A 25,454-nucleotide genomic window follows, 5' to 3' on the forward strand; every position below is an offset into this window, starting at 1 on the left:
TCTTGGCTGTTGTAAACAATGCTTCAATGAACATGGGAATGTATATCTTCTTTTGAATCAGTGATTTGGTATTCTTAGGATATTTTCCTAAGCATGAGATAGCTGGGTCAAAGGCAGTTCCATTTTTAGTTTTTTGAGGAAACTTCATACTGTTTCCCACAGTGGCTGCACAAGTCTGCATTCCCACCAGCAGTGCAAAAGGGTTCCCTTTTCTCCACACCCTAGCCAGCACTTGCTGTGTGTTGATTTGTTAATGAGCGCCATTCTGACAGGTATGAGGTGGTATCACATTGTGGTTTTAATTTTCATTTCTCTGATGATTAATGGTGTTGAACATTTTTTCATATGTGCATTGGCCATCTGTATGTCCTCTTTGGAGAAGTGTCTATTCAGTTCTTCTGTCCATTTTTTAATTGGATTGTTTACCTTCCTGGTGTTGAGTTTTGGAAGTTCTTTATAAATTTTGGTTAACCTATACTTTCATTTCCAAATAAATAAATGCCATTATTTTCTTGATGCCTTAATGGAGAAGTAAAGTTTTCTTTGATGTAAATTTATTGATGTGCCCTCCTGGGCAAGTAGCTCAGTTTGTTAAAGCATCGCCCAATATACCAGGGTTGTGGGTTCGATCCCCTGTTTGGGCACATGGAGCAAACAACCAATGAATGCATAAATAAGTGGAAAAACAAAGCAATGTGTCTTTCTCTCCCCTTTCCTTCCTCTCTCACTAAAATCAATAATTTTTTATTTTACATTTGAGTTTCAAAATTATTGATGTAATTGTTTTACTTTTTCAGTGATTGCACGTGGATTGTAAGAACTTCTGAAAAGTTTGTTAGATAACTGACTAAACTGAGGGTACAAATTTTGACTTGAATCCCTCTTTCAGTCTAGTCACCCACTGAAAAATATGATCAAAACCTTACAGCAATGAAAACCTCTTTCAATGAAATTTGAGATCCCTATAGTATTCTTCACAGAATAATTATAGTTGCAATTTTATTAATGCAATTCATATAATATTATATTCAATACATATAATGAAAACCTGAAGCAAAACTCTCAATCCAGATAGCAGAGTCAAACCTGATCTAATGCCAGAGGCCAAATATACCTATAGTTAATAGTAATCTTACTTAAAAATTTTGTTAAAATATTACATCTAATGTTAAATGTTTTTACTGAGAATTTATATGTAGTAATTACATTTCAATTTAATTGGGAAAAATCAATCTTCTAGTATTTAATGCAAGAGTTTATAAATATTAAATCTTTTTGGTGCAATTCATATACACCAAAGATGCAATTAACTGTGTCATAGCTTGCTGACTTTAATGAGTTAATGTAGTGTCCAAAGAAAACCCGTGGCCAAGTAGTAGCTTAGGCTCTGGGAAGTTTTGGCTCAGTAATACCTGTGAAATTTGAGCTCATATTAAGTATGCCTGAAAACAATACATTTGGGATTTGGCCTCTGGCATTAGATCAGGTTTGACTCTGCTATCTGGATTGAGAGTTTTGCTTCAGGTTTTCATTATATGTTTAGGACTATAGTATCAGCAAGACTGTTATTATTGCTTTAGTGAAAGAAAACAAAACAACAACAACAAAACAGTGCAGTTCCTATTGAGCACATGGTATCCTGTCTTCTTTCTGGTCATTTTTTTCTAGACATAGGAGAACCTTGCTGTTTCCTGTATCTCTAGCTATCTCCTTCCACCACTACCCAATCTAGTAATTTCTTTTTAGTCTAATATTTCTCTTTACTTTAGTCCTATCAATGACATTTGTCCAGTCTTGACTTGTCTTTTTGTATGTGTACAGGTAAGCCAACCCCAGCATGGCAAATGACACAAGCAGCTCACAGTACTAGGTGTCTCAGTTTCATAATAGATGAAGGACAGCAATGACTATCCACCTAGTTGGTCATTAAGGCTGGTTGTAGCAAAACATTCTGACCATGTTGGCCTGGAGCCATTTGTCAGAACAAGAAGGTTGGGTTTTATATTCTCTTAGAGACAGCTCATCCTGTTGATGAGCTAACCATTGTCTCTATGGGGCTGCTTCCCCATCTGGATATCTTACAGAGTGAACAGCTCATTAAGGACATGTTGGTATTTAGCCTAATGTAATTTAAATAAGGCTAGACTTGAACCACTTTCTTAATGCCTGGCACAGATCCTGTACCTGCAATTTACAAGAATGAATAAACATCATTTGTACACTTAACAAAATCCTAATATAAACCATATCTGTTAAGCCAAACTCATAGAAGCAGAAAGTAGAATGAACAGTCGTTGCCAGGGCCTGAGTTAGGAAGAAATGGGGAGTTGCTATTCAAGTCTACATCTGTGCCAGTATTATATCAAGGACTTGTACATTTAGGGTTTGCTGAAGAGAAAGTTGTCACTTAAGACAAATTAGTGATTTTTTTCTCTACTCCCAAAGCAACTGGAGTAAGTGCTAAAGATATGTATAATTCTATACCTATAGTTAATAGTAATCTTACTTAAAAATTTTGTTAAAATGTTACATCTAATGTTAAACGTTTTTACTGAGAATTTATATGTAGTAATTACATTTCAATTTAATTGGGAAAAATTAATCTTCTAGTATTTAATGCAAGAGTTTATAAATATTAAATCTTTTAATCTTAAAATTTTAACATTCTTTTTTTAGGACTTTCATATGCAGAGTAAATGGTAATTAAAATGTGCAGGATGACAAGATGGAGCAAACAGTGCTTGTACCACCAGGACCTGACAGCTTCAACTTCTTCACCAGAGAATCTCTTGCGGCTATTGAAAGGCGCATTGCAGAAGAAAAGGCTAAGAATCCCAAACCAGACAAGAAAGATGATGATGAAAATGGCCCAAAGCCAAATAGTGACTTGGAAGCTGGAAAGAACCTTCCTTTTATTTATGGAGACATTCCTCCAGAGATGGTGTCAGAGCCGCTGGAGGACCTGGACCCGTACTATATCAATAAGAAAGTGAGTGTTTTTTATCAGGCATATTTTGCTGCTAATTGCCTATTGCATAACTTGGACATTTATAACATCAACACAGGCTAAATTAGTACAGACTTAAGTATCCTTCTGTTTAAGAAATAAAACATGTTTGCATGTGTTTTATGCACACACATGAGAAATTAATTGATCATATCATAATAGCTGGAGCTGTCCCAAATGCACCATGACAGATAGTTAATAACAAATATAAGTTATAGACAGCTAATTTATAAATTCTTCACAGAGATTGTATTTACTATAGAATTTTATGTGTTTTCTACAGTTGAAAATCTTGGAGCTATCACAATTATAAAGACATAAAAAATATTATTAATTTATTATGATACAAAATTTAATGCCACAATGTTTTTAATTTTTATTACATGTTATATAAATAAATCAGTTAATTTCTAAAACATTGCTATATAAACTCCAATTTTTAAAATTATTCAATTTTTTGCCTGACCAGGCAATAGCGCAGTGGATAGAACATCAGACTAGGATGCACCCAGTTTCAAAATCCCAAGGTCGCTGGCTTGAGCATCGGATCACCAGCTTGAGCGCGGGGACACTGGCTTGAGCATGGGGACACTGGCTTGAGCGTGGGATCATAAACATGACCCCATGGTTGCTGGCTTGAACCCAAAGGTTACTAGCTTAAAGCCCAAGGTCACTGGCTTGAGCCCAACGTTACTGGCTGTAGCCCCCCCAGTCACAGCACATACGAGAAAACAATCAGTGAATAACTAAGGTGCCACAGCGAAGAATTGATGCTTCTCATCTCTCTCCCTTTCTGTCTGTCTGTCCCTATCCGTCCCTCTCTCTGACTCTGCATCTGTCAAAAAAAATATTCAATTTTTGGTAAAAACACTTATATTGGTAAAAATGAACAAAAATATAGTATGCAGAAGAACATAAAAATATTTTTAATATCTGCATTTTCTTTATCATTACTTGAAATGAATACCTTGTATTAAGCACCCATCCTTTCATTATGACCAAGATTTCACCAAACCAAGAAAAAAAACCTGCAGAAAAAGTCAAAGAAGATTATTTTATTGATTTTAGATTGAATTTATGATTAGTTAATTTGAAGCATTTTATTATATTTTTCATCTGACAAAATACATTTTAGAACTTTTGGTGTAAGTGTAGAGCACAAAGATTATAAGTAAGCAAATTAAATAGTTTAGTTGAACACGGGCCCTAAATATCCGAGATATATATCTTTTGCTGGCATAGCTCTTGATAACATGCAGTTAGTCCTTATCAAATGCCTGTTGGCAATTTTAATATGTGGATTTGAGACAGTTTTGTAAATCACTTTCTCATTGCTATAGTTTCAAGATAAAAACTACCCAAAGAGATGACTGACACTATGTTAGTTTACTTTTTCTTCCAACTTTTAGGATATCATTAGTTTAAATGTAACACAGTACCTATTTTAAATAATTGTTGTTGCCAATTTTACAGCAAAGGAAAAGATAATAATTTTCCAAAGATTTAATTTTTTTTATTTATCACTTATTATAACATAAAATTGCCAAATCTTAACAGGTAGTAGATTATTCTTTTCATAACTGCACTTTATAATTAAATCAGTCATTTGGAATATAATTTTATATGCAACCTGAAAAGCTAAAGCCCAAATTAAACAAACTATGAGGGGTTTATTTGTATAAGGAAAGTAAAAATGCAGATCATTCAATTATTTAAACATCTTGACTTGTTAAAAATCACTTTATTGTTGAAGTAATGACTGCTGTGTTCTAGACAGAAATTCATTTACCCCATAAAGTATATTAGTTTATTAGTAGACTTTGGACATACTCATTATACTTAAAGACTGCTGTTATTATGGGTTAGAGCAGTGGTCCCCAACCTTTTTTGGGCCACTGACCAGTTTAATGTCAGAAAATATTTCCACGGACCGGCCTTTAGGGTAAGACGGATAAAGGTATCACGTGACCGAGACAAGCATCAAGAGTGAGTCTTAGCCTGACCTGTGGTGGCGCAGTGGATAAAGCGTCGACCTGGAAATGCTGAGGTCGCCAGTTCGAGGCCCTGGGCTTGCCCGGTCAAGGCATATATGGGAGTTGATGCATCCAACTCCTCCCCTCTTCTCTCTCTCTGTCTCTCTCTCCTTCTCTCTCTCCTCTCTAAAAATGAATAAATAAATAAAAATTAAAAAAAAAAAAGAGTGAGTCTTAGACTGATGTAACAGAGGGAATCTGGTCATTTTTTAAAAATAAAACATTGTTAAGACTTAAATATAAATAAAACGGAAATAATGTAAGTTATTTATTCTTTCTCTGCGGACCAGTACCGAATGGCCCACAGACCAGTACCAGTCCGCGGCCCGGGGGTTGGGGACCACTGGGTTAGAGGGCTTGACCCCCAGAAGGCCTGTTGCTACTCCCAGACGCCCAGCCCTCATCTTTTCTGTACTAATCACCCTCTAAAAATTGTTAAAACCACTGAGTGTCTTCAAACAGGACTGGAATCTAGCATCCCAGCTCATATGCTGCGTTATTTGTGAACAATAAATGAATGCTTTGAGGAAGACCAAATGCATGCTGACAAAAGCACCGATTCTTTATCATGTAAAAACCAGATCATCTAATCAAACTTTTCCTTTAAATTAAAGAGTTTTCAGACTGATAAAAGTTGTTATCTTGAGAAGACGTCCCAAAACAAAATGATTGGTTTGTAATGAGTGATATATAATAAAGGATATAAAGGCAGATGGGAACAAACCCTTTTAAAAACTTAAAAGAAAGGTCTTAAAACAGTGTGAAAGGCCAACTCTGATGAAATAATCAATCAGCCAGATTCTTGTGCTAACCCTTATAAACTTTGTTAAATTCACATTCAAACTCATCATTAACATCTTCTATCTTTATCTTCAAATGCACATTGTTAGAGAAAGGAAAAACATTTTGGAACAAATCAGTGTGTAAGTAGAATAACTTGATAAGAAAAATATTGTTATCAGGAAAGCATTTTCCCCAAGGTAAGGCACAAGCATTGCTTTCACATTGAGCTGACATCAAATGAGTCTTCAAATGTAAATCATTCAACAGCAATGCAAATGAAAACTTTTGCAGGACTGAAGTCCTTCAAAACTAATATGGCATGCTTAGGACACCTGATTGAGCTATGTGTTTGAGATTTGATTATTTGCATTTGCATTTTTTTTTGTATTTTCTATTTTTCTGAAGTGAGAAGGGTGGAGGCAGACAGACAGACTCCTGCATGCACCAAACCAGGATCCATCCAGCATTCCCACCAAGGGGTGATGCTTGGCCCATCTGGGCTGATGCTTTGCTGCAACCAGAGCCATTCTATCACCTGAGGTGAAGGCCATGGAGCCATCCTCAGCACCCGGCCAACTTTGCTCCAATGGAGCCTTGGCTGCGGGAAAAGAAGAGAGAGATAGAGAGAAAGGAGAGGGGGAAGGGTGGCGAAGCAGACAGGCACTTCTGCCGTGTGCCCTGGCAGGGGAATCAAACCCAGGACTTCCACACACTGGGCCAATGCTCGACTGTTGAGCCAACATGTTTTAAAATTTTCTCTGGTTGCCTGTGCACAGTTTTCTAGTCTTAAATTTTCTTTCATAATGTGTTATTTTGTATGAAGGAATAGTCTTAAATTCTTAATTAGTTTGCTCTGATTAGAGTTGAAATGCTTTAGCAATATAATAACCTTTTTAAATTAATACATTTTTCTTTTCACTTTTGATGACTAATTTTATTATAGTGACTTAAGTATCTGACATTGGCATGGTGACTTTATTAAAACAATACAGTATACATACACAGTACTTTGGCATAGCTATAGGGTATAATAGTGGAGATGTCACTAGGGTAAATGCTATTTAGAGTGAGATTTTCCACTATTACTATATTGGGAATGTGGATTTTATTACCTGAGTGATTTAGAATATGCAAACATTAGTTAGGCCAGTGACTTCTTAAGGTTTTACTGAGATATAATAAATAATGTGTCATTCATATCTATATACAAAGTCTCTAGTTTCTTTCTTAATATATAGAAAAAAAACAAAGCAAAGCTACTATAAAGATGGTTGCAGAATCTATTCTTTTTGTTATTCTTTAGATTAAAGTACATATACAGTGGTACATTGAGATATGAACAGACCAACATATGAATATTTTTAAGATATGAGTTGTGACTCGGTCTGTATTTTTGTTCAAGATCCGAGTGAAATTCCGAGATACGAGTCGTGATTCGGGAAGCTGCCACTAGTTGGCGCACGGGTCCAGTATTGGCAGTTTGATATACGAGTTGACTGACTTACGAGCTCGGTTACAGAATGAATTAAATTTATATCTCAAGGTACCACTGTATAAGAAATATACTTTATATAAATATATATATCACATATATGCAATATAGGGAAACATACATATAGAATATGTGTGTGAGTAATAGAAATGACACTAAGCTTTCTGTGATCTTCCACAAAGACAATGTCAGTGAGTTTAAGGAAATGTCACTGCCAATGGTATATGTCCAGATGGCATATCCCCACGTATTTTTATCTTCTTTGGCCCAGTTTAAAATGTGCAAATTACATAATGTTAAAAAATTCCACTCAAATTGTTAAAGTAACATAATCTGTGATCAGCAACACTGTAGTAATAACTGAAGAAACAGTAGCACCCATTTCAAGAGCATTCCTGGTGCATGGAAGCATTAGCTTTCTAGACCTTTGAGAGCTTTAAGCCTGCAGAAGTCCAAGGCAAGAACTAAAAAATAAAGTAGTGCTATCAGAATACTGTCATAGAATTTTCCACCCCTTGTGAGCTCTGGTCCAGTGGTCTTTGGAATGTCATTCAAGGTTGGGTTCCTTTTGTTTGTTTATTTACTTTAGGATTGTGACAAGGCACATTTTAGCTGTGAATGCACCTTTTTATTTATTTTTTTTACCTTATATGATTTTTTTTCATAGTTATCTTTCATAACTTGAGTTAATTTTGTACCATTTGGCTATGCATTCAAATTCTTCACCCACTCTTTATTACAGAAAGCTTCTTCCATCTCATGTTCTTCTTAAAATTACAGATGACTCACTAGTACCATGGAAGGACATAGCCCTTTGACAGTAGGATAGTGTACTGGAAATAGAATGAGGTATTTTAAATCTGTAGTGAGACCGGATAAGTTTGTTAATTATGGAATGCAGAAATGATCCTTTAAAAATGTACTTTTACCTTGATTGTCTGGTCTGTCACTGCCACATGAATTTTTTAGTTGTTATATTGGCTAAAGAGAGTTATTTGCTTTGTTTTTAACTGGGTTTAGGGAGTTTTTCTTGGAAGGGTAATTTAATAAAAATTAGAAAAGTGGATGGTAATCAAAAACTTATGGTCCCTGCCCTGGCGGGTTGGCTCAGTGGTAGAGCATTGGCCTGGTGTGCAGGAGTCCCGGGTTTGATTCCCAGCCAGGGCACACAGGAGAAGTGCCCATCTGCTTCTCCACCCCTCCCCCTCTCCTTCCTCTCTGTCTCTCTCTTACCCTCCCACAGCCAAGGCTCCATTGGAGCAAAGTTGGCCCGGGTGCTGAGGATGGCTCCATGGCCTCTGCCTCAGGCACTAGAATGGCTCTGGTTGCAACAGAGCGACGCCACAGATGGGCAGAGCATCGCCCTCTGGTGGGCATGCCAGGTGGATCCTGGTCGGGCACATGCGGGAGTCTGTCTGACTGCCTCCCCGTTTCCAACTTCAGAAAAAAACAAAAAACAAACAAACAAACAAAACTTATGGCCCCATGAATTATCATATGGACATTCCCCAGTTTACAACTTTTCTTTGTGTGTCATTAGCTCCTCTAGAAGTACGTCACCCAGTTTCTCCCTCACATCCAAGACAGTATAGTTGACTTACAATGTTTTCCCTTCCCCACGCATTAGTTTTTCCTTAAGCCCCTTTTATTGGGTCATCTCCAAATATGTCTCAGGAACAATCCCAAAATGATATTGGTGAGAAAATAATGGTTAGCATTTTTTGAGTACCTGCTGTATTTGTAAAAGTCTCTTCAAAGTAACCTGAATGCAACAGAAACTAGTTTAAAAACAAAACAAGGGAAGACATGTAAGGTGAATCTGGTTTTAACATCTAAGGATCCTAAAACATCATCAGGACACAGTCTTTGTCCATTTTTGGTTCCACTTTTACCTATCCTAGCTACATTGTAGCTCGCCCTTCCCACAAGATGGCAAAGATAGCCACCAGTAGCACCAAACTAGCCTCCTACAGTCCAGCAATTCCAAGAAAAAGAGCTCATTTTCTCTTCAGAAGCTCTAACCTGGGCCCTGGAATTGGTTTTAGTTAGGTCACATGGCCTCTTCTGAACCAATCCGTGAGCAAAAATTTGTGATGATCTCATTGGCCAGAGCAGTGTCACATGTGAATCTGTGTTGCCAAGAGGTGGGTCAGCTTCCCAGAAGCCACAAGGGCAGACAATGGCACAGTGGTTTTCCTGAAAGGAAAAGATGGGGACTATTAAAGAAAGTACTTCTGAATTCTATACGCTGTATAGTTCTTATTTAATCCACACATTCTTCCAAGAGAGTTTTGTCTATTTAAAAATAATGAAACTGAGCCTGGCCTCTAGTGGCACAATGGATAAAGCATTGACCTAGAATGCTGAGGTCACCAGTTACAATCCCTGGGCCTGCCTGGTCAAGGCATATATGGGATTTGATGTTTTCTGCTCATCCCACCTTTTCTTTCTTTCTCTCCTATCTAAAATAAATAAATAAAATCTTTAAAAAAATTTTTAAACAATAACGAAGTAAAATAATTTGCTTAAGAACATAAAGGTATTAAGTAACAAACTAGATTTTAACCTGATCTTTTAGCTTCCATGGCCCATGGTCCTGCTACTTTGGGTCTGCAGTGGTACTAATGACAGCAGGGGGAAAGACAAGTCAGTGAAATAAGCTAAGTAAGCTCCTTGCTGCTTTTCCTCTATTCGTGCCACTTCTCCAGCTGCACACCTTTTCTCCCAGCGTGGCGGTGTTTCCACAGCTGACGGGCCTCAGTATTTCTGCTCACTTCGCAGCATCCTCTGTCTTTGTAAAAAATAAAATCTTAGAGATTCAGTGGGTCTGGATCAGCTTCTAAAATAATTACAAAATTACATTTCCCACTAGATTCTAGTTGAATTATAAACACTTTTCTTTTCTTTTTCCAAAAAGGACAGATTCAGGAAAGTTCAATTGTGTGCCTCTATAAAGAAATGGGAGAAGTGTCATTCAAATTGGGATCTGAAGGACAGAGGGAGAAGAGAAAACAGACTTCCAGGGAATGGGCACAGACTATCAGATGATTTTTACTGCAGCTGGACTGTACTAAGTAAAAAGAGAATAGGATGAGATTGGAAGGTGGGCCTGAGACAAGGAAAAACACACCTTTTAGTAGGCTTAAAAAGTTTGAAGTTTAAGGTCCAAACGAATTATTAGGAGGTTTTGGGTCGGGGAGTGACATGTTGCACTTCACATTTTAAAAGATCAGGTTAGGAATCTTTCTGGGCACTCGTTCTAGATTTTTGACAATGAAGAGGGAGACTAATGAATGGGATTGGAATTATTTTGGAGGTGTACCATTTAAATATCAGAGGGAATAAACTAATGGCATTATTTTCTAAATAATGGAGTTTGGGAGGGAAGTTACTGAACAGAAAGAAAAGTTCAGCTGTGAAAACTGGCACTGCTTTCAGATACATAAGTGTTCATATGTGTATATATATATATATATATATATATATATATATATATATTTAAAAACCAGAAAGACTCACATTTTAATCATTTAATCCTTGTATTGATATGGCACTTTAGACTTTATTACAGGCATTCACATGTTGTATTTTGTTTCATCCTCAAGATAGTACTATAATAATCTTCTCTTTTCTGATGTAACAATCAACATGAAAGAATTTCCTCAAAGTTCTCACATAAGTCTGCACCAAAACTGATTCTTAAATTAGTTTTTTCCAGTCAATGAAAAGTTAACTAAGCAAGTAGTACTGTACGACACCCACGGTGCAGGATAAGATAGAGAGAGAGAAATATTTGCACACCAGAGCTTAGCCTTTCACCTGTGCTTATAGTGGTTTCGCTCTGTCTGGGGTAGAGGCACAGGCCTCCGCAGCCTTGGCCAATGAGAGCTCAGCTGGTACCTCCTATAGGTCTGCACTGGCCCCTCCCCCACTGGCTCACCTGTTACAGCCCGAGGACAGCAATTACACAGACTCCTCTCTAGGTACAAATTCTTCCTCTTTGCAGGTACTTAAAGGAAAGAAAGAAAAAATGACTGTGAGGCATTGAGCCCACAGACATGTTTTGTTGGTTGATTCGAGCAATATTGTTTAAAATTTTGAATTTGTTTCTGAGATTTATAAACCTGGAGATTATATACACACACTCATTCATACATGTGCACACACACATATAATCTTGCATATTTAAGATCTCTGATTTGCATACCAAAAATCAGCAGTTCCCTCTTGCCACCTAACTTCTGTGAACATTTAATTTGACTGCTGGCTTAAAGAGCACCTGTGTAATTAGGAGAAGGCTGTATGTGAAAGCTTGGTGGGCCCCAGGCAGGTAAGTGCCATGGGTTGTTCTTTAGGTTCATTATCCCTAGTCTGAAGGGAAAAGCGGAATGCAACTAGGAGAGAAAAAAAGCCTTTTTAATGTTGCATGCTCACTTCGGCCAGGTAGAGAACCTGTGAGAAAGCTTACCATCCCTCAGTGAGCCTGAAACGGAGGGCAGCCTTGGCCTGACTCTGCAGGTTACAGCAAATAGGCAGGGAAGTAGGTGAGACTGTTGAGAAAAACCACAGGAACAAAATAGAACTAGATGTCAGGGAATTTCCCCAGTCTGAAAAATGTCCCCAGAGATATGTAAGAATAGGAATCTCTTGATTTCCTGTGCCATTCTTTACACCCAAACCTCCGAAGCGTCTCTACTTCTGCCACACGACACTTTTCTACCCCTCCCTTCTGGAACCTCTTCTCAGCGAGCAGCCTGGAACTGAAAAGCATTTGAATTCACTTCTGGAAGAAGAGAGAACCAGGGACTTCTCCTAGTCCCAGTGCCAGGGCAACACCAAGGAAAGAGAGGTGTGCCCTGCCCTGCAGCCCAGCATAGTACTCTGATGTGGGAAAATATGTCTCAAGTTCTAAATAGTTGACTCCCAAATTTGCTTTTGGAACCCAGTATATGTGCAAGTTGAAAATTGCTTGTTTTAAACTGTGAAGATTAGGCATAGATTTGGTAACCAGGCATAAGTTTAATAACCAATAGTGTATTCTTCAGTTTTCTATTGTTCATGATTGTTTCTAACCTTTTTCTGTTACTTATAGCTTTTGCCATTAATCCAAGTGTACAACATGGTCATTGATAATTTGGGCAAAAAATTACTAGTTAACCAAAACAGATTCACAACCCTGCTATTGCAGAACCAAATTGTTCTCTATGTCTATGGGTTTTAAATAAATATTTATATATTTTTTGCTTAATCTCTTCACCTTTTTATTTTTAAAAACATGGATATTAGAATATTTAAAATTATATATGTGGTTCATATTTTTAGTTCACATAATGTTTATATTGGACAGCTCTGTTCTAGTTACACCTAAACCTTCACTTATCCTTCTAGATTTTCTTCTATTAGAAGAGAGAGTTGAACATTCACTAGTTTATAAGCTTCTTGGGGTAATGACTTACGTATCTTTGTTTCTCTTATAAATTGTAGCACAGGGCTTTGCAAATATTGTGCTAAACAAAACATATCTTTGGCCCTGGCTGGTAGGCACAGTAGTAGAGCATCAGCCCAGCAGGTGGATGTCCCAGGTTTGATTCCTGATCAGGACACACAGATGTGATCATCTGCTTCTCCAACCTCCCTTCTCTTTCTCCCTTTCTTTCTCTCTCTCTCCCTCCCACAGCCAAGGCTCAATTGGCTTGAGTGCATTGGCCCTGGACACTGAGAATGGCTCTTTGGAGCCTTCATCTCAGGTGCTAAAATAGGTTGGTTACAAGCATGGCCCAAGATGGGCATAGCATTGACCACAGACGAGGGTTGCCGGATGAATCCTGGTCAGGGCGCATGCAGGAGTCTTTCTCTCTATCTTCCCTCCTCTCCATTAGAAAAGAAGGAAAAAAAATACTTTTTATGGAAATCAATTAAATTAAAATTTAGACCTAGAAACTAGTTACATTCTACTTTCCAGGTATCTGCTTATCATACAGGGACTCAATAAATGTTGCTTGAGTTTGGTAACTATCTATAAAGAAATAAGTGACAAATCTGATGAAAATCTAACATAGAAAGAGTTGTATCCTAGACCTGAAGATGGCAGCAGAATAAGCAGATGCACAGACTCCCAGCTCACACCACCAAACTGTATTACAAATTAATTTAGTAACAATCAGTGTGAAAAACCAACTCTGGACTACAAGACAAGCTCTCAAAAACCAAGGAGCAAAGAAGAAGCCACACTGAGCCTGGTAGGGAGCACGGAGGAGAGGTGACTCTCCTCTGCTTACAGGAACAAAGGAGGGTAGTGAGGCTGAGAGCCCAGAAGGGCACTCATTCCAAGGAAAAGAATAGTAAATATCACTCACAGACACTTGCCTGGAGACCTGGGAACAAGGAGTGTTGAAAGGGCTGGCTTATCTTCCAAAAGGAAAGGGGGGAGAAAGAGACAGATGGTGACTGGCAGAGGAATGCATGGGAGGACTTGAGAAGCTGACTCATCCAGTGCTGGAGGTGGCCATAGCTGGGGGAGGGGTTGATCCTTCCACATAACACAAGACTAAAGTACTTCTGGATCATACATCTCCAGCATCTCCAGACATCTCTCCAGCTCCAATCAGTGCAACAAGACACAGCTGAAAACAAGAAGTGGGGAGGAGGGGCAGTAACTCAGGTCTCCATGGAGATCTGAGATACACCTCCCCCTACAGAAGCTGAGAAAGCACCCCGCCCCCAGAGAAAGTAACTGGAAGATAAGGCATTCAGAGTTTCAGGTTACACCCACCCCATTCCTGGATACAGTTTCAAATAAGCCTCCTGCTGAGATCAGTAAACAAGACTACAAGTGAGAAGAAAACAAACAAATCAAGACTTCAAAGAAGCCCAAATCTGAAAGTGGATTACAAATAACAGCTGATGCCAACTAAAGAAGACCTAGAAATAACACAACTGAAAATTGGAAGCAGACAACACCAAACCTAGACTCAACCAGCCCTACAAACAACACACCCAAACACAGAGACATAATGAGAAGACAGAGAAGTGCCATCCAAATGAAACCACAAGAGAAATCTCCAGAAAAGGAACTGAGTGATATGGAAATAACCAAACTGCCAGATGCAGAGTTTAGAATAATGATTGCTAGGATGCTTAGGGATCTTAGAACAACAATGCATAGTCATTACGAACACCTAAATAAAGAGATAGCAAGTATAAAAAAGGACATTGAAATATTAAAAAGGAATCAGTCGGAGGTGATAAATACAATATCAGAAATGAAGACCACAATGGAAGGAATTAAAAGCAGTATGGGCCCTGGCCAGTTGGCTCAGTGGTAGAACATCGGCCTGGCATGTGGGGGACCCGGGTTCAATTCCCAGCCAGGGCACATAGGAGAAGTGCCCATTTGCTTCTCCACCCCCACCCCCTCCTTCCTCTCTGTCTCTCTTTCCCTCCTGCAGCCAAGGCTCCATTGGAGCAAAGATGGCCCGGGCACTGAGGATGGCTCCTTGGCCTCTGCCCCAGGCGCTAGAGTGGCTCTGGTCACGGCAGAGCAACACCCCAGAGGGGCAGAGCATCGCACCCTGGTGGGCAGAGCGTCGCCCCTGGTGGGCATGCCGGGTGGATCCCGGCCGGGCGCATGCGGGAGTCTGTCTGACTGTCTCTCCCCATTTCCAGCTTCAGAAAAATACAAAAAAAAAAAAAAAAAAGCAGTATGGATGAAACAGGATAGATCAGTGAGTTGGAGGACAAGATGAACAAAGGCATAAAAGCCAAACAGAGAAAAGAAAAAAGACTCAAAAAGTCTGAAGAAATTCTGAGAGAGCTCTGTGACATGAAGAGAATCAACATCCATATCATAGGGATTCTGGAAGAAGAATAGAAAGAACAAAGGATAGAGACTTTAACCAATCAAATCATAGCTGAAAACTTCTCTAAATTGATGCAAGGAAGAGTCTAAGAAGTTCAAGAAGCACAGAGAAATCCAAAGAGACCTACACCAAGACACATGATAATTAAAATACCAAAGCTAAGCGTTAAAGAGAAAATATTAAAAGCTGCTAGAGAAAAGAAGGCTATCACCTACAAAGGAGCCCCCATAAGGATGACATTTGACTTCTCAACAGAAATACTTGAGGCCAGAAGGGAATGGCAAGGAATATTCAAAGTAATGCAGAACAAGAACCTACAACCAAGACTACTTTATCCAGCAGGGTTATCCTTTAAAATTGAAGGAGAAATAAAAAGGTTCCCAGACAAAAAGAAAACTCAAGAAATTCATTACAATTAAACCAATGCTGCAGAAATGTTAAGGGGCCTCTTGTAAACAGATCAAAGTGGAAAAAGAATATACCAAAGAGGAATACAGCTTTAAAGAATAAAATGGCAATAAACAACTACATATCAATAACTATAAATGTAAATGGATTAAATGATCCAATCAAAAGACATAGGGTAGCTGCTTGGATAAGAAAACAGGACCCATACATATGCTGTCTACAAGAGACACACCTTAAAACAAAAGATGCACATAGACTGAAGGTAAAAGTTTGGAAAAAAATATTTCATGCAAATAGAAATGAAAAAAGAGCTGGAGTAGCAATACTTATATCAGGAAAAATGGACTTTAAAACAAAGACTAGGTGACGTCAGAGAACTGGCACCATGAGGAGTGCAACTGACTAATCTCCCCAAAATTTTAACAAGTTCATCAAAGAGAGACAGAAAAATCTATCTTTGGAGCATATGTATTTTCCACACACTGCAGGCAAAGGTAGGATCGAGCAAAAAATTGACTAAATATATAATAAACCCTGAAGGAAATAAGTTGGACAAAGAAACGCTCTGCCTTCCTCACTGACCTGAGCAAAGGATGCTTTCACTTGGAACTGAGAGTCGGGGGGGGGGCTAAGGTTGTGGAGGAGGCTAGGCTGTGGCACAGACATTTGTTCAAGCTGAGGAAAGAGTGTGCCTGTGCTGAATCAGCCCATGCGAGCAACCGCCTGCATGCTGCGAGCAACTCAGCCACCTGCACACGTGCTCCACGAGCAACTGCCCGTGCCACAAACAGCAGCTGCCAGTGGTGCGCAGGGAATGCGCCAAAGCGAACATCCCTACACCCAAGCTTCTCTAGGCGGGCGGGGTGCCTCACCCAGCCATTCAAGCTAACAATCAAGTGTTGGGGGAGGGGTGCACAGGCAGCTTGCAGTCCTTTCTGGAGCACATCAGGGGATCCAATCACTGAAATTAGCTTAACCCACAGTCTGCTCACCTCCCAACTCACCTACGCGGCTCTAATTGACAAGATCTCTCTCAGTTCAGTGATCCAAGACAAGAGGTGTGATATTTTTTAGTGCCTCTTGCTAAAGGGGTGGGGGCAACTTCTGATAGGCAGAGCTTTCATACTCAGGGATATACATTAAAAAGAGGGACTTGGCAGATGTTAAGACCTCCTGTACAGCAGGCAGTGACTAGTGCATCTTCTTCCAAGCCAAAACAGGCTACAAAGTGTGGGAAGCCTGGGGAGAGTGGTCCCACAGAGTGCTAGGCATGCTGAACAGGCCTGGAGGCTCATAGAAAGTCACCTAGAGAGCAATTGGCTCCTAGCCCCACCTGATTACACTGGCAACTCTGACTGCCAGAGCCTTACCAGAGCCCTGCATTGAGTGGGGATAGAGTGGGGATTTGCCAGCTCTTTGAGCCTCTTACTCCCCAGGCAGAGGCAGCAGCAGCCTCATAGCTGGATCATCAGGCTGCTAATTCAGGAAGGAAAGACTAGGAGGCTCCGGGAAAATGGACTCTCTCATTGTTGGAGCCTGCAAATTCTAACAAGCCTTGACTACCAACGAGACTGAAGTCAAATATATGACATTGCCATAGAGGCTCTTCAACTGCAAATTCCTAGCTAAGCATGCCACAAGGGCAGAGCCTGGGGTACAAAGTCACCAACCAGGATGAGGGAGAAGAAAGAAAAAGGAAGAAGTTAAACTCTCAAAATCAAGAAAAATCCACAGACTTTATGACTTGTTTCACTATTTTTTTGTTTCTTTCATCTTCTTGCCTTTATTATTATTATTACTATTTCCTCCAACTTGGTCCTTTTATTCTCTGCCCATCTTATTCTTTCCTTTCCTTGAACTACACTACCCATAAGTGTTACATTTTATTTCTTTTGTTTTTCCTTCCTCTCCATGAGGGTTACACTCCAAAGCCCTTAACTCTCTCTCTCTCTCTCTCTTTTTGTTTTATTCTTTTTTCTTCTTTTCCTTTTCCCCTTTTTCTTATTTCTCCCTTTCTATTAGTTTCTTCTTTTCTCCTTTTACTTTTCCTCTCATTCAATCCTCAATCACAAACAAATTATTTAATTTGGGACTCAAGGGGTTTTTTTTGTGGCATTTTAGGTGCTTTTTACTTCACTTTTTAACTCATTAGCATTTCTCCCAAACCAGGATCTCCATTCTATGTAGTCTTTGCTCCACTTAATATGATAGTTTTTTTTTCTTCCTTTTTCCTGTTTCCCTCTTATCCCTCTCATTATATCTCTTAGTTGACCATCACTTACAAGCAAATCATTTTATACCTGACCCAAATTTTTTCCTTTTTTACATTTTATGGGTCCCTACTTTCTTTTTTGCCCCTTGAACATTTCCCCCCAACTCAGACCCTCCATTATAGGCAGGTTTTGTTCCATTTTGCATAATATAATTCACAGTTCATCATGATATTCTCCTAAGGAGGAGGGAAGAGGAGGGTAAGAGAGGAAAGAAAAGGGGAGGGGATAATAAATTATTATTGGGTTTTTTTCAATTTTTTTCCATTTTTTTACTTTTTATTCCTTATTAACTCTCATTAGTGCTATCAACAAGACCACCCTCAGATGCCATTTAAAAAAAAAGGAAATCAAATATCATGGATACAAAAGATAGAGAAGTAACACAGATAGATGTGGAAAAATCTATGGAGAAAAAATTTAATATATTGGAAACCTTGGAGCTAAATGACAGAGAATTTAAAATAGAAATCCTAAAAATACTCAGAGATATACAAAAAAACACAAAAAGGCAATTTAGGGAGCTTAGAAAACAACTCAACAAACACAAAGAATATATTACCAAGGAAATTGAAACTATAAAAACAAATCAAACAGAAATGAAAAACTCAATTCATAAACTGAAAAATGAGGTAACAAGGTTAGCTAGTAGAACAGGCCAGATAGAAGGTAGGATTAGTGACATAGAAGACAAGCAACTTGAGGCACAACAGAGAGAAGAAGAGACAGACTCAAAAATTTTAAAAAATGAGAAAGCCCTACAGGAATTGTCTGACTCCATCAAAAAGAATAACATAAGAGTAATAGGTATATCAGAGGGAGAAGAGAGAGAAAATGGAATGGAGAACATATTCAAACAAATAATAGATGAGAACTTCCCAAGCCTGTAGAAAGAACTAAAGCCTCAAATTCAAGAAGCAAACAGAACACTGAGTTTTCTTAACCACAACAAACCTACTCCAAGGCACATCATAATGAAAATGGCACAAACCAATGACAAAGAAAAAATTCTCAAGGCAGCCAAGGAAAAGAAGAATACAACATATAAAGGAAGGCCCATTAGACTATCATCAGATTTCTCAACAGAAACTCTACAAGCTAGAAGAGAGTGGACCCCAATATTTAAAGCCCTGAACGAGAGGAACTTTCAGCCAAGAATACTATACCCATCAAAGCTATCCTTCAAGTACGAAGGAGAAATAAAAACATTCACAAATACAGAAAAGATAAGGGAATTTATCATCAGAAAACCCCCACTCCAGGAAATACTAAAGGGGATTTTCCAACCAGATTCAAAGAAAAAAACAAAACAAACCACAAGTAAAAGCCCCACCAAGAAAACAATAAAACCAAATTTATACTGTGACAACAAAAGCAAAAGAAAGGGGGAGGAGACGAAGATTAACAGTAGCAAAGGACAATGAAATGCAGAAACACTAATAAGATAGGGTATGACAATGAATATGGTAGGTACCCTTTTTATTACTTAATGGTAACCACACTTGAAAAAAACCATGACAGAAGCACATGACTTAAAAAAGGTAGCAACAGAGGAAAGAAGTATGGAATACAAACAAAAACAAATGATAAAAAAACAAAAGAGAAGAATCAAACAAGATACAAAACTAACAGAAAGCAATTTATAAAATGGCAGTAGGGAACCCACAAGTGTCAATAATTACACAAAATGTAAATGGATTAAACTCACCAATAAAAAAGCACAGAGTAGCAGAATGGATTAAAAAAGAAAATTCAACTGTATGCTGCCTACAAGAAACACATCTAAGCAACAAGGATAAAAACAAATTCAAAGTGGAAGGCTGGAAAACAATACTCCAAGCAAATAAGATCCAAAAAAAAAAGCAGGTGTAGTAATACTCATATCTAATAATGCTGACTACAAGACAAAAAAAGTACTCAGCGACAAAAATGGTCATTTCATAATGATTAAGGGGACACTGAATCAAGAAGACATAACAATTCTTAATATATATGCACCAAACCAAGGAGCACCAAAATATATAAGACAGCTACTTATTGACCTAAAAACAAAAACTGACAAAAATAAAATCATACTTGGAGATCTCAATACACCACTGACGGCTCTAGATCGGTCATCCAAACAAAGAATCAATAAAGATATATTGGCCTTAAATGAAACACTAGAGTAACTGGATATAATAGACATCTACAGGACACAGAGTATATATTTTGCTCTAGTGTACATGTAACATTCTCAAGAATTGACCATATGTTGGGCCACAAAAATAACATCAGCAAATTCAGAAATATTGAAATTGTACCAAGCATATTTTCTGATCATAAAGCCTTGAAACTAGAATTCAACTGCAAAAAAGAGGAAAAAAAACAAAAATGTGAAACCTAAACAATATACTTTTAAAAAATGTATGGGTCAAAGAAGAAATAAGTGAAGAGATCAAAATATATATACAGACAAATGAAAATGACAACATGACATATCAGAATCTATGGGATGCAGCAAAAGCAGTAATAAGAGGGAAGTTCATATCACTTCAGGCCTATATAAACAAACAAGAGAGAGGCCAAGTGAACCATTTAACTTCACACCTTAAGGAACTAGAAAAAGAAAAAGAAAGACAACCCAAAACCAGCCGAAGAAAGGAAATAATAAATATCATAGCAGAAATAAATAAAATAGAGAACAGAAAAACTATAAAAAAATTAATAAAACAAGGAGCTAGTTTTTTGAAAAGATCAACAAAATTGACAAACCCTTGTCAAGACTCACCAAGGAAAAAAGAGAAAGAACTCATATAAACAAAATCCAAAATGAAAGAGGAGAAATCACCACAGACATCATAGATATACAAAGAATTATTAAAGAATACTACGAAAAACTATATACCACCAAATTCAACAATCTAGAAGAAATGGATAAATTCCTAGAACAATACAACCTTCCTAGACTGAGTCATGAAGAAGCAGAAAACCTAAATAAACCAATTAGCAGGGAGGAAATAGAAAAACCTATTAAAAAACCTCCCCAAAAATAAAAGTCCAGGCCCAGATGGTTATACTAGTGAATTCTATCAAACATTCAAAGAAGACTTGGTTTCCATTCTACTCAAAGTCTTCCAAAAAATTGAAGAAGCAGTACTTCCAAACACATTTTATGAGGCCAACATAACCCTCATACCAAAACCTGGCAAGGACAGCACACACAAAACAAAACAAAACTACAGACCAATATCTCTAATGAGTACAGATGCTGAAATACTAAACAAAATACTGGCAAATTGAATACAACAACATATTAAAAAAATTATTCATCATGATCAAGTGGGATTCATCCCAGAATCTCAAGGATGGTTCAACATACATAAAACAGTTAACATAATACACCATATCAATAAAACAAAGAACAAAAACCACATGATGTTATCAATAGATGCAGAAAAAGCATTCAATAAAATACAACACAACTTTGGCCCTGGCTGGTTGGCTCAGTGGTAGAGCATCAGCCTGGCGTGCAGGAGTCCTGAGTTTGATTTCCGGCCAGGGCACACAGGAGAGATGCCCATTTGCTTCTCCACCCCTCCCCCTCTCCTTCCTCTCTGTCTCTCTCTTCCCCTCCCGCAGTGAGGCTCCATTGGAGCAAAGATGGCCCGGGTGCTGGAGATGGCTCTGTGGCCTCTGCCTCAGGTGCTAGAATGGCTCTGGACGCAACAGAGCAACGCCCCAGAGGGGCAGGGCATCGCCCCCGGTAGGCATGCCAGGTGGATCTTGGTCAGGCACATGCAGGAGTCTGTCTGACTGCCTCCCCTTTCCAGCTTCGGAAAAATGAAAAAAAAAATACAACACAACTTTATGTTTAAGACACTCAACAAAATGGGTATACAAGGAAAATATCTCAACATGATAAAGGCCATATATGATAAACCATCAGCTAACATCATATTAAATGGCATAAAACTGAGGACTTTCCTCTTTAAATCAGGAACAAGACAGGGTTTTCCACTCTCTCCACTCTTATTTAACGTGGTGCTAGAAGTTCTGGCCAGAGCAATCAGACAAGATAAAGAAATAAAAGGCATCCATATCGGAGAAGAAGAAGTAAAAGTATCACTTTTTGCAGATGATATGATCCTATACATCGAAAACCACAAAGACTCCACAAAAAGATTTCTAGAAACAATAAACCAATACAGTAAGGTTGCAGGATACAAAATTAACATACAAAAGTCCATAGCTTTTGTATATGCCAATAATGAAATATTAGAAAACAAACTCAAAAAAATAATCCCCTTCACAATTGCAACAACAAAAAAATAAAATACCTAGGAATAAACATAACAAAGAATGTAAAGGACCTATATAATGGAAACTACAAAGCAAACTATATTATAGGGCCATGACAATCAAAACAGCATGGTATTGGCAGAAAAATAGACACTCAGACCAATGGAACAGAATAGAAAGTCCAGAAATAAAACCAAATATATATGGTCAAATAATTTTCAATTATGGGGTCAACAGCACACAATGGAGAAAATAAAGCCTCTTCAATATATAGTGCTGGGAAATCTGGAAAGCCACATGCAAAAGAATGAAACTCAACTACAGCTTGTCCCTTTGTACTAAAATTAATTCAAAATGGATCAAAGACCTAAATATAAGACCTCAAACAATATAGTAGTACATAGAAGAAAACATAGGTACTAAACTCATGGACCTGGGTTTTAAAGAGCATTTTATGAATTTGACTCCAATGGCAAGAGAAGTAAAGGCAAAGATAAATGAATGGGACTACATCAGACTAAAAAGTTTTTGCTCAGCAAGAGAAACTGACAACAAAATAAACAGAGAGCCAACTAAATGGGAAATGACATTTTCAAACAACAGCTCAGATAAGGGACTAATATCCAAAATATACAAAGAACTCTTAAAACTCAACAACAAACAATCCAATAAAAAAAATGGGAAGAGGACATGAACAGCCACTTCTCCCAGGAAGAAATACAAATGGCCAACAGATATATGAAAAGATACTCATCTTCATTAGTTATTAGAGAAATGCAAATCAAAACTACAATGAGATACCACCTCACACCTGTTAGATTAGCTATTATCAACAAGACAGGTAATAGCAAATGTTAGAGAGGCTGTGGAGAAAAAGGAACCCTCATTCACTGTTGGTGGGACTGTAAAGTAGTACAACCATTATGGAAGAAAGTATGGTGTTTCCTCAAAAACCTGAAAATAGAACTACCTTATGACCCAGCAATCCCTCTACTGGGTATATACCCCCAAAACTCAGAAACATTGATACGTAAAGACACATGTAGCCCCATGTTTATTGTAGCATTGTTCACAGTGGCCAAGACATGGAAACAACCAAAAAGCCCTTCAATAGAAGACTGGATAAAGAAAATGTGGCACATATACTCTATGGAATACTACTCAGCCATAAGAAATAAGGACATCGGATCATTTACAACAAAATGGTGCAATCTTGATAACATTATATGGAGTGAAATAAGTAAATTAGAAAAAAACAAGAACTACATGAATCCATACATTGGTGGGACATAAAAACGAGACTAAGAGACATGGACAAGAGTGTGGTGGTTACTGGGGGTGGTGGGGAGGGGGTGTGCAGGAGTGGAGGAGGGAGAGGGGAAGGGGGGCACAAAGAAAACTAGATAGAGGGTGACGGAGGACAATCTAACTTTGGGTGATGGGTATGCAACATAATTGAATGACAAGATAACCTGGACATGTTTTCTTTGAATATATTTACCCTGATTTATTGATGTCACCCCATTAGCATTAATAAAAATTTATATAAAAATAAAAAATAAAAAAAGACTATAGTAAGAGATAAAGAAAGTCACTACATAATGATAAAGGGAGGAATCCAACAGGAAGATATAACCATCATAAATATCTACACAGCTAATATAGGAACACCTAAATATATAAAGTAAACTTTGATGGATATAAAGGATGAGATCAACAGCAATACTATAATAGTAGGAGATTTCAATACCCCACTAACATCACGAGAGAGATCCTCAAGAAAGAAAATTAACAAAGAAACAGCAGACTTAAAGGACACACTAGATCAACTTGATTTAATAGATACCTTTAGAACCTTTCACCCTAGGGCAGCAGAATATACATTCTTTTCAAGTGCTCATGATACATTCTCTAAGATAGACCACATGTTAGGACACAAAAGCAGTCTCAACAAATTTATTTTTTCTTTATTTTTTATTTATTCATTTTAGAGAGGAGAGGGAGAGACAGAGAGAGAGGAGAGACAGAGAGAAAGGAGGGGCGAGAAGCTGGAAGCATCAACTCCCATATGTGCCTTGACCAGGCAAGCCAAGGGTTTCGAACTGGTGAACTCAGCATTTCCAGGTCAATGCTTTATCCACTGCGCCACCACAGGTCTCAACAAATTTAAGAAGATTGAAATCATATCAAGCATTTTCTCTGATCACAATAGCATGAAACTAGAAATCAACCACAACAGAAAAACTGGAAAATACTCAAACACATGGAGACTAAATAGCATGTTATTAAATAACAAATGGGTTAACAGTGAAATCAAAGAAGAAATAAAAAAATTTCTAGAAACAAATAATAATGAGCAAACAACAACTCAAAATTTATGGGACACAGCAAAAGCAGTCCTGAGAGGGAAGTTCATAGCACTACTAGCATTCCTTAAGAAGCTTGAAAAAGCTCAAGCAAACAACCTAACCTTTCATCTAAAAGAACTAGAAAAAGAACAGCAAGTAAGACCCAGAGGTAGTAGAAGAAAGGAAATAATAAAGATCAGAGCAGAAATAAATGACATAGAAGCTAAAGAAACAATACGGAGGGTCAATGAAACCGCGAGCTGGATCTTTGTAAGGGTAAACAAGATCGATGAACCTTTAACAAGACTCACCAAGAAAAGAAGAGAGAGGATTTAAATAAACAAAATTAGAAATGAGAGTGGAGAAATAACAACCGACACAACAGAAATACAAAATATTGTAAGAAAATACTATGAAGAACTGTATGCCAAAAAATTAAACAACCTAGGTGAAATAGACAAATTCCTTGAAACATATCATCTTCCAAAAATCAATCTGGAAGAATCAGAAAACCTAAACAGACTGATTACAACAAAAGAGATCGAAACAGTTATCAAAAATCTCCCAAAAAACAAAACTCCTGGGCCTGATGGCTTCACTGGTGAATTCTACCAAACATTCAAAGTAGAACTAACTCCTATTCTTCTCAAGCTATTTCAAAAAATTCAAGAGGAAGGAACACTTCCAAGTTCCTTTTATGAGGCAAGCATAATTCTGATTCTAAAACCAGGCAAAGACAACACAAAGAAAGAAAATTATAGGCCAATATCACTGATGAATTTAGATGCAAAAATCCTCAACTAAAGTTACTTCGGGCATTAAAAATTATCCTGATTTGTCTTAATAAAATTTCTATAGAACTAATTTGTATTTAAAGCAGTAGTGGGGTTCAGTCAGTTCGCACCAGTTCAGCAGAACTGATACCTATTTTTTGTTGAGTCCTGCAAACTGGTTGTTAAAATGGCACTTGTAA

The 25,454-nt window shown here is 37.8% G+C and overlaps 1 protein-coding gene across 1 annotated transcript in view; it reads left to right on the plus strand.

Annotated features, from left to right (window-relative positions):
• LOC136337604 (sodium channel protein type 1 subunit alpha) overlaps positions 1–25,454 on the plus strand; it is a 139,321-nt gene that overhangs the window by 42,801 nt on the left and 71,066 nt on the right. Inside the window, exon 2 of the mRNA XM_066279044.1 lies at positions 2,677–2,989. Within this exon, the coding sequence (XP_066135141.1) occupies positions 2,726–2,989 (264 nt within the window). The 5' untranslated portion in view covers positions 2,677–2,725. The remainder of the gene's footprint in view (positions 1–2,676; positions 2,990–25,454) is intronic.

This window comes from Saccopteryx bilineata, chromosome 5 (genome assembly GCF_036850765.1).
Source record: "Saccopteryx bilineata isolate mSacBil1 chromosome 5, mSacBil1_pri_phased_curated, whole genome shotgun sequence".
NCBI lineage: Eukaryota > Metazoa > Chordata > Mammalia > Chiroptera > Emballonuridae > Saccopteryx > Saccopteryx bilineata.